General features: G+C 41.2%; 1 protein-coding gene across 1 annotated transcript; it reads left to right on the top strand.

Annotated features, from left to right (window-relative positions):
• The first annotated feature begins 1,333 nt into the window (after positions 1–1,333).
• LOC121318815 (tetraspanin-7-like) lies at positions 1,334–9,520 on the top strand. The gene is made up of 8 exons (XM_041255899.1): positions 1,334–1,582; positions 4,031–4,219; positions 4,423–4,497; positions 4,948–5,043; positions 6,188–6,343; positions 7,217–7,300; positions 7,541–7,625; positions 7,924–9,520. The coding sequence occupies exons 1-7, from the start codon at positions 1,496–1,498 to the stop codon at positions 7,607–7,609; spliced, it is 756 nt and encodes a 251-aa protein (XP_041111833.1). The 5' UTR covers positions 1,334–1,495; the 3' UTR covers positions 7,610–7,625; positions 7,924–9,520.
• The last annotated feature ends 414 nt before the right edge of the window (positions 9,521–9,934 follow it).

The raw sequence follows: 9,934 nt of genomic DNA, 5'->3' as shown, positions 1-9,934 counted from the left end.
CAGCCAAAGAAATAAATCCGTTTAAGTACATCTGGGGTGATTTTTTATCAGATAATCCGGATAAGCTCTTTAACTGCGGATTTGTCTTTCTGCGGGGAAATGAAAATCTGAACATGTGTTTCGATTGCACTCGACTCGATCAGTGGATTGTTTTTGTGGCTCTGCACTCTTTACACGGGCATCCTAAAGCATGGCTTTAAACATTTATCAACTCCTCTGTAACGTCGCTAATATATTTGTGAGCTGGTCTGTAAACTGTTTGCAGCAGATCACAATCTCGGCGAATTGTTCGTGCTCTAGTTACCTCTAACGTGATTCGTTTTTTACATACCTGGAATCAGGTAACATCCACTAACCTCAAACGTGTTCAAAAACACCAAGTGAAACGGTTATGTTAGTATACCACAAAAAAAAAAAAAAAAAAACCTAACATTTAATCCTACAGTATGACTTTTAATGTGATTGAAATCAAATGAGTTGTGATGTGTGTATTTTCTTACACAGAATGCAGGTATTGCACGAGTATTTTGCAGCACGGGAGATGGCAGTGTTTTCCGCTGTCCTTACAAAGGTAAAAATGAAATGATCCTGTCAGGACACTCCACTCTGATTGGCTATCATCTTATTGTTAATAAACAAATACATCATCCTCTCCCAACACTGAAACCCCAACCCTAAGGTCAGTATCCTATACTGCAGTCATTGCACATCTAAAGTAGTTCATGTTTGGCAGTGAAGAAGCGTTTGTTTAACTTTTTTTTAAAAAGTGAGCGAATGTGCCGACTTCCACAGCTGTCCCGACAGGAACATCTTTGTAAGCACTGCTGTCAATAGTAGGCCTACTATCATTGAATCGTACGTTATTCAGCTAGAACTTCTACAGCACTCAGGATCTACATTATGAGGATTAAAAAATACTCTCCTCCGGGTCCCCGGGAAATGTCCCCGTTCTTGGTGGGCCTTGTAATCACTAACGAGCTGCTCTGTGTGGTTATAATTGCTTGCTGTTCAGGTTTGGGCTATGCAGTGCTGCATGCAGAACAGCAGGTGGCGCTGCGTTGGTGTAGTTGGGTGATGCAGCGCATCGATTCTTGTAAGAAATATGTCATTGGACAACTGGAATAAAACCTTGGCAAACATTAATAATATAAAACACAGGTTAGCATGCTGATAAATACAGGTTTAACAAGTTATTGTAGAAATAAGGTCAGTTTGTATTGCACATTCCGCTAGCTTTAAACAACGTTATCTCAGGCAGACTCTGTTACCCCAGCCTGCCACATGGCACCTCTGCGTGGGGCTGATGGGACGAGATGAACGAAAGGCGAGAAAGAGGAAAGGGGAGTTTTTTCACCGGAAAGCAAATCTAGCAGAACGGTGATGACGACATTCCCCCTATGCTAGCTGTTTGCGGGTTCAGAGAACTGAAAAAAAGTTTTAAAAGGATTTCAGATAGTCTCAATTGGAATAAAGGAATTACCCCAAAACAGCCAACATGTCTTCTCCGTCAAGGAGGTTGCAAACGAAGCCAGTTATAACCTGTCTGAAGACCTTCCTCATCTCTTACAGCCTCATATTTTGGGTGAGTGGTACACAACAAGTTCAGTTAGACAAAACAAACCAAGCCTCGGTGCAAACTGGCGCAGTACTAGTCGAGGCAAACGTTCAGCTTCATTTTTTGTAATTTCGACAATTGTGAAATTGAATGCCGGCTATACTGTGTGTTTATAAATCGCCCTATTCAATTATAATTAATTATCTTTAAATAACACGATTAGCTACAAAAGAAAGTTAATCGTATTTAATTACAAATTACTAAACTAATACCAATATACTATTGTATTGTGTGTAAGCATAAGTTTTTGTTTTTTTAAATATTTAAATTAGTTTCAAGAGGCATATAATTAAACAACAGTTTTGCACGTTTTATGTATCTAACAGCTATTCCATACAAACAACAACATGTATTTTACTGTGTCACATTTATTATATAGTGGTACTAGCCCTAGAACACACAAGTTATAATGCAGTTTAAATATGAACTATCGTCTAAGACGTATCCAACGATCTTTATTGTTTTTAGTTTTAAAAAAAAAAATTGACTCACGCACGATTTTAGTTAACAAGAGAAAAGCAAACCGCCTTTGTCGTGTGTTGGATAAACAAAGTGTTTTCCAAACTTTCAGAAGTGCAGTCTAGCAACACGCATGATCGATACCCCCGCTTGGTGCAGTGTTTGCATTGCATTGCCAAGGCTTGGTTTTCCAGACGCGTTAATCGTTGATAGACATTTTCATGACAAAAGCGTTTCAGGGTTTGCTTCAGTTCTGCTTGGGAGTGATAATGTGTGCGCTTGCGGCAAAGGGACAGGCCTCTACACAAACAGTTCCGAATTGAGCACGGGTATAGGAAATTGTTTGCTTGTATGTGCTGTTTTCACAGCAGTCTGCGATCTAAGGGGCTACAGTTTAAAAAAAAAACTCTAATGGCAGTTTCGTTTGTTACCACGGCATGCTATAGTTTAACTACAGCTTTACTTTTCAAGAAACGCCCACAAGCAGATCAGGACATATTATCAAGACATTGTTTCCACTGGCACAGTTATATTCTGGCTTGGACAGTTCAGTTAGGTAAGGAGTGGGTGTTTCTAGAATGTATCTAGAAAACTGTCACGTTTAAAAGCATAGACGGCCAGCTGGGATACGTGCTCAGAGCACACTGCCTGCCTATAATGAACTCAAGCGCCTTAATCAGCAGGAAGAGGCAGCAGATAGGGCTGCCTATCTTTGTTGGTGTTGTCAGTGTGGCCGCAAGTGTTGTCCTCTTTCTTTGCTTTTGCTGTCAGAAATGAGTTGTACAACACACCAAGGGCTGTTTTGCAATGTGACACTTTGTATTGTGATATTTTGTAACAATTAAGTCAAATAAATAAATAATAATTTAAATTGGGCAGTGTGCTGTTATTGTTTGAGAAGCTGTGTTAAAGTTTTATATATTTTCTTCTCGTGGTATTTAATGCTTTATTAAAATCTTTACCCTACTTTGCAATTTACTATACATTATATATACAATTACCTGAATTCCTCAAGCAAAACCTGGTTTGCAATGATAATCATGTGCTTTTGGACAGTTGTGTTGGAAATGACTATACTATAATCAGGACGCACACCCAAAACTGAATACTTTTTTTTATTGTAAGCATAACTGTCATCAGTTCATAGTCTGACATTGCGATATGCAAGTATTCTGTACTGGTGTATTAATGGTAAACCTGTATTCCCAGTTCAAGATTGTCATTTTTTTTTTTTTTAGCTTTTAAATGAAAGCTTGTTGTGTTTTGGAACAAAGCTGGAATGTGTGCATTATGGATCCGGGTGGATTTGCAAGCACTGAATAATGTGTCTACATGACAGAGGGTTGCTTCTGAATACTGCTATTAATTATAGGAGGCTGCGTGGTCCAGTGGTTAACAAAACAGACTTGTAACCAGGAGGCCCCCAGTTCAAATCCTTCTCACTCACTGACTTGCAGTGTGACCTTGAGCAAGTCACTTAACCTCCTTGTGCTCCGTCTTTCGGGAGAGATGTTCTTGTAAGTGACTGCAGCTGATATAATATCATAATTCACACACCCCAGTCTCATATCTTGTAAAGCGCTTTTTGACTATGAAAGGCGCTATATAAAAATTATTATTTGTTATTATTTAAGGGGCTTGGTTATCTTTTTAGGGGATCTTTATATATCTCCCTAATGCATGGGCTGTTGTGCGAGAATCAGGCAGAAACACGCTTACTGTAACATCTAGAACAAGCTGATTGGGCAAATGAAATGGCCTGATATTGCAAATTGCAGTGTTGAAGGCTTTAAAATAAAGCATTACCCAGTAATGTATATCCTGCTTCAATAAATGCCTGGACTTGGTAATACCTCCCCAAATTGTTTTGCTTCTGTCTTCTGCTGTTTGGGGGGAAAAATGGAGTTTTTCAGCCTGCATGCTCTGTGATGGCTTCCTAACCCCCATCTCTCTCAGTTCACAGGGGTTATTCTCCTTGCTGTTGGCGTCTGGGGGAAGGTGAGCCTGGAAGCTTACTTCTCATTGGTCACAGAACACAGCACCAATGCACCGTACGTTCTGATTGGCACCGGTGCTGTCATCGTCATCTTCGGCTTGTTTGGGTGCTTTGCGACGTGTCGGGGCAGCCCGTGGATGCTCAGGATGGTAAGTCGACCCTGGCCAGCTCAAACTGTGCTTCTTCAGTCATTGACCACGTGCAGTCGAGTCTGTGGAAGTCAGAAAGAGGCAGAATTGCACTGGTTTTTATGAATATTTGCTGGTGGTGTTTGTATTCGGAATGAATCTGCAGTTTCAGTTACAGCAGTACAGACCAACGTTATTATATGCTATCCTCCTTGTCTCCCCAGTACTCCATGTTCCTGGCCCTGGTGTTCCTGGCTGAGCTAGTGGCTGGAATCTCAGGCTTCCTGTTCAGGCACGAGGTAGGACAGTCCAGTGTGCTAGAAGAGTCTAAATGGCTTTTGTTTTGTGTATGTGTGGTAGAGCTGCATGAAGAGATCATTGGGATCAAGCTCTCCAGAGGTGAGGCTCACTGCTGTTGATTGAGCTAATTTACCATTGCAGGTGAAACCACTGAAGAGACAGCTGCTTGGACTTGTGTAGATGGCTGTTTTTTTACAGCAGCGATCATCACAGTTCCAAGTAGCCGTTTCTTCGCTGGTTTCACTTTGCATGGTAAGTTAGCTCAATCAACACCAGCGTCCCTCACCTGATTTCTGTGGAGAGCTTGATTCGAACAATCAGATTGTGCAGCACCATTGCGGGGTATGGGTTTTTTTAGAGACTTTGAAAGTCGTGTGTGTGTGTGTGCATGACATAAAATAAATAATATTTTAATAATTCTAATTAGACTGGCCCTTTCTTTCTCCCAGATCAAAGCAGTATTAAGTAGTACCTACAAGGATGCTGTGAAACACTACAACGAGACAGGCCCCATAAGCAATGCTGTGGACAACATTCAGAGAAACGTGAGTGCGCTTCATGTGTAATATCCTGAGGCTCAAAGCAAACAGGGCAGCCAAGGAAATAGTTCAGTGTCAACACCAGAAGACCAGGTTTATAATGGGACTCTAGTTCCTTTTCAGTATACAGATCGTCATCTATATATATATGTGTGTGTGTGTGTATGTATGTGTATATATATATATATATATATATATATATATATATATATATATATATATATATATATATATATATATATATAGAGAGAGAGAGAGAGAGAGAGAGAGAGAGAGAGAGAGAGAGAGAGAGAGAGAGAGAGAGAGAGAGAGAGAGAGAGAGAGAGAGAGAGAGAGAGAGAGAGAGAGAGAGAGAGAGAGAGAGAGAGAGAGAACTAATATAAATATATATTAGTTAAAGCTTGCAAATAACATGACATTATTATAAAGGGTAATAACATCCTCTAAATACAGCCAACCTTTCACTCTGTGTAAAATTAATTCGTCATACTGCTTCATAATGTAGTCGATTCCTCTAACCCAGCACTTCCCGACCCAGGTCCCGGGGACCCCCTGTGTCTGATGGTTTTCATTCCAACTCAGCTCTCAATTACTTAACGAGACCCTTAACTGACCAGATAATTTGCTTAATTAGACCTTTTTAATTGTTCCCAGCTCCTCAACAGTTGCAGAGTTCAAGTTGCTTATAAAATGTTACAGCTAACTTGAAATCTGCAACTGTTTAACAACTGAAAACAAATAAAAGGTCTAATTTTAAGCAAATTATCAGTTCAGTTAAGGGTCTAAAGTAATTGAGAGCCCAGTTGGAAAGAAAACCGGCAGCCACAGTGAGTCCCCAGGACCTGTGCTGGGAACCAGTTCTCCATTTGCTAGCAGGAAGCTTTTCCATCACACAGTACTCTGCTACCCCGGCTGTACCTAACTGGCATTTAAGGGGTCAGTGAAAGCTAATTTGGTTGTGTAACAACCCTGATGACTGTAATCTCTTTACAGTTAAGCAGAGATTAATATTTGTTTAATATAAACTATGAATATCACACTTCTATTAAACAGTAAAGATGGTATTTTCAGGGGTGAGGCAATAAGGTTTCAGAAGTAAAGGACATTTTTTAAAAGTGAGCCTTTGTTTGTTTTCCCGCCCCATGTACAGCTGCATTGCTGCGGATCAGACAATTACACTGACTGGGGGAGCACAGAGTACTTTAAAGAGAGGGGCATTCCGACGAGCTGCTGCAGTGATTCGCTCACCTGCAAACCCGAAGCACTGAAAGACCTGAGCAAGGCTGAGAAAGTGGTGTATCACCAGGTGAGGGAATTCGCCCTGGCAGGGGGAGCACTGGGGAGGCACCTTAACCAGCTCTTTGCACAGGCTGTTTAGGGTCCTGGCTTATGAACCGGGTGCAAACACTGAATCCAGACCCTGCTATGAACCGGGTGCAAACGCTGAATCCAGACCCTGCTATGAACCGGGTGCAAACGCTGAATCCAGACCCTGCTATGAGCCGGGTGCAAACGCTGAATCCAGACCCTGCTATGAGCCGGGTGCAAACGCTGAATCCAGACCCTGCTATGAGCCGGGTGCAAACGCTGAATCCAGACCCTGCTATGAGCCGGGTGCAAACGCTGAATCCAGACCCTGCTATGAGCCGGGTGCAAACGCTGAATCCAGACCCTGCTATGAACCGGGTGCAAACGCTGAATCCAGACCCTGCTATGAACCGGGTGCAAACGCTGAATCCAGACCCTGCTATGAACCGGGTGCATGGTGTTTGCAGCAATTTCTTATTGCAATCATCGTCGTGGTGCCTTTGAGTTAAAGAGCTGTTCTTTCAGTTCTAGTCACCAGCCTTAAGGGGCCTTACCCCACCCCAGTTCAGATCCCAGAATCTATGAGAAATCATTAATGAAAGTAAATTTGTAGCCAGGCCTGCCAAAATGTCTTCAGAAGGTAAGAGCCAGCGCCATCCAGAGCATCATTTTGGATGATGGTTGCTTTTGTCTGGCTGGCAGTACACTGCAGTCTACTAGATGGTGCTGGTGCTTACTAACACAATAGACCGGAGCAGAGAAAGTGCTGGATGTAGTTCGAGAGGTAATGGAATGCCATCCCTGGTAAAGCCCATTCTTTACAAGGGAGGTGTACAGAAGGGACTTTCTAAAGGGTTTCTGTTTCTCTTAGGGCTGTGTCAAACTTGTGACCACTGTCATGGAATCCAACCTGGGAATCATTGCTGGAATTAGCTTTGGAATTGCCTTCTTCCAGGTAAGGGTTTTAAATAAGTGCAAAGCAGCTGCCCTTCCTGTGAACGCTAGTGCCAATAAGAATTTGTAAACCTGGTTTCGCATGTTGGTCCTCGTGTCCAGACTGCATGAGATGACGTGTCTTGCTTCTATGTCCAGTCCTGAAGCCAGTGGAGAGAACTATTTTGATGCACAGCTTTAGCTGCCTGATAATATCTGTCTCTTAGTTTTTTTAAAGAATGCTTTTTCATTTTGTCTGCAGGTCATTGGAATCTTTTTGGCATGCTGCCTGTCCCGGTACATCACAAATAACCAGTATGAGATGGTCTGATGGCAAACAGACCGAGGTACGAGGACCTGGCAGTGTAGCCTCTAATGCCCATTTTCCAGAAAATACTCCCAGCTCTGACCCCAATGGAAAAAGAGCTGGACTTTCCCAGGGATTTTGATGATGATGATAATGTATTTTATTTGTGTTTATCTATTTATTGCAACAAATTAATAATACGATTTAAATTCAGAGAATATCAAACACACAATAGTTAAAATGTTTGGCCACTAGATGGCACCATGTAAAAATCCAATGGTTGGTTTGCGCTCGTTCCCAAACCTATGACAATAATAATATCCTCCTTGTCTTTTCAGGGCATTTTCCAGAGATCTAGTGCTGTAGGCTCCTGGGAAGAGGCACAAAGGGAAGACTTTTCAGATTTCAAATTCTTCGGATCCTCCTCTTTTTTTTTTTTTTTTTTTTTTATAGACTGTTTTAACCAGTGTGGAATCTAAAAAAATAAAAATAAAACTAGGGGCCACATGGCAACCAACTCCAAGATGTGGTCAACACAGTTCCATAGCACTATGCTAGTCAGCGTCACAAAGACTAGGGACCATAGAGTTTGTCTTGCTTGCAATTCTTCAGGTTTATACAGTGTGATCCCTGGTTTTAAACCAAGTAAAAACACGTCATTGTATTATTCATTTAGTACTTTATACTTTGCTATCTTCATTCATTTCAGTGCAGAGTGCTTCGGTTACTCTGAAGTGCTGTATAAATGCTTTATTTTTAGTAAAGCCTCAGCTGTCTTCTGACGAGAATTACAAAGGGATGAGGTTTTTTTATGTTTGATTTTGACACTAATTCAAATGGCACACCAGTGGCCTTAAGTATTGTGTAGTATGTGCATGCTTTGATAAGGAAAGCAGCTCTTTAGCTGTCATTTATAGTCCGATAAGCTAGAGGGCACAATTCACTGCTGCCTGAAACCACCATACAATGAAGCTGTTTAAATACAGGAACTGGCCCAAAACACCCCCAAGGCGTTGGGGGGGGGGGGGGGGGGGTTGTACTGGAATCCTGATCACGTAACATTTGTTTGGTAGATAAGTAGTGACCCAGATTTAGCATTTAATCTTTCAACCAGGTGAACAGTACTATGATGAAACAGGTCTTGTGTTAATTGTTTGTTAGTCACAGTTACCAGAACCCCTTGCAAACTACCACATCCGAGGGATTCAAGGAAGTCGTAGTGTGTGTCAGATTGGGAGGGGGGCGTGGAATTTCATTTGTATGCATTTTTTAATTGTAGTAGTGATTACTTAGAGCTTGGACTAGTGTTGCTTCTTGTAAAGGATGGGTGGCAGATCTGAGTGGGAAAACTGAATAAAGAAATGATTTACATGTAGATTTATTATTATTGTTAAGAAGGATCATTTTAATGCTTTTTTAAACCCCTTTATTGACATCCGTTATATCAAGCTTTCCTTTAAGATCTAACAAGTGAATTGGTTTCCTATGGTGGGGATTTTGTGTCTTATCTAAATGTTTCCTTTTTAAGAGTAGCTAAATTCGTGTGTATCAAGTGTAGCGCACGGGCTAATCCCTTGAAATAATCAACAATGCCCTTACAAGTTCTGTTCCGGTCCAGACTAGTTCTAGCCAATCAGTTGCTGTTGACTCCCTTGTCTGTACCCTCTTGGATAGGCAATATTGGGAGGCAGGCTGATCTGTTTATCCAGTCCTGGGGAGACCACATGTGCTCAACCGTCTGTTTAGCTCCAATGCCAATAGTAGCTCAGTGCAATAGATGCCTTTACACTAGAAGGTATTTTCTCATTAGATTTGTTAAAATAAAAAAGCTCAATGAGACGTAATCAGTGTTGAATGCTGCCTGTACAATTACAGTAATATGCAGATACAGCATGTAAAAGAAATACCTGTAAAAATAAACTACTCTTAAGTCTTCGTGTGCTGTGGATTTTTGTGCTGCAGTTCATAAAGATTCTGCATTGTTAATTCTTGTCTGTTGTCTCCAATTCCTACACGGGAGTTTTGGCCTCTGCATTATTGTTTAGTTTTTTGTGGTATAGTTTTGTCCAGTAGGTGGCGCCACTGTAGAACACATTTACTCCAACGAATTTGCAAAAAGTTCAAGCAGCAAACAAACTTCAGAAAAGGGTCATTTATGTTGTCAGCAAATTAAACATTTGCCCACAGTCTTTCTGAAAGGAAAGCGACATCAACAATTAACAACATTGTTTTCTCTTCAAAAAGAATGACATACGGACCCTCTAAAGGTGATTTTTCCAATACCTTTTTTTAAAAGGGCATTACATGTCAGGGTATTGAATTATATTGTGCTGTAGGTTATTTGAGCCA

This window comes from Polyodon spathula, chromosome 7 (assembly GCF_017654505.1).
Source record: "Polyodon spathula isolate WHYD16114869_AA chromosome 7, ASM1765450v1, whole genome shotgun sequence".
Taxonomy (NCBI): Eukaryota; Metazoa; Chordata; class Actinopteri; order Acipenseriformes; family Polyodontidae; genus Polyodon; species Polyodon spathula.
The sequence above is the reverse complement of the archived record's forward strand: the minus strand, read 5'-3'. Positions and strand labels throughout refer to the sequence as shown.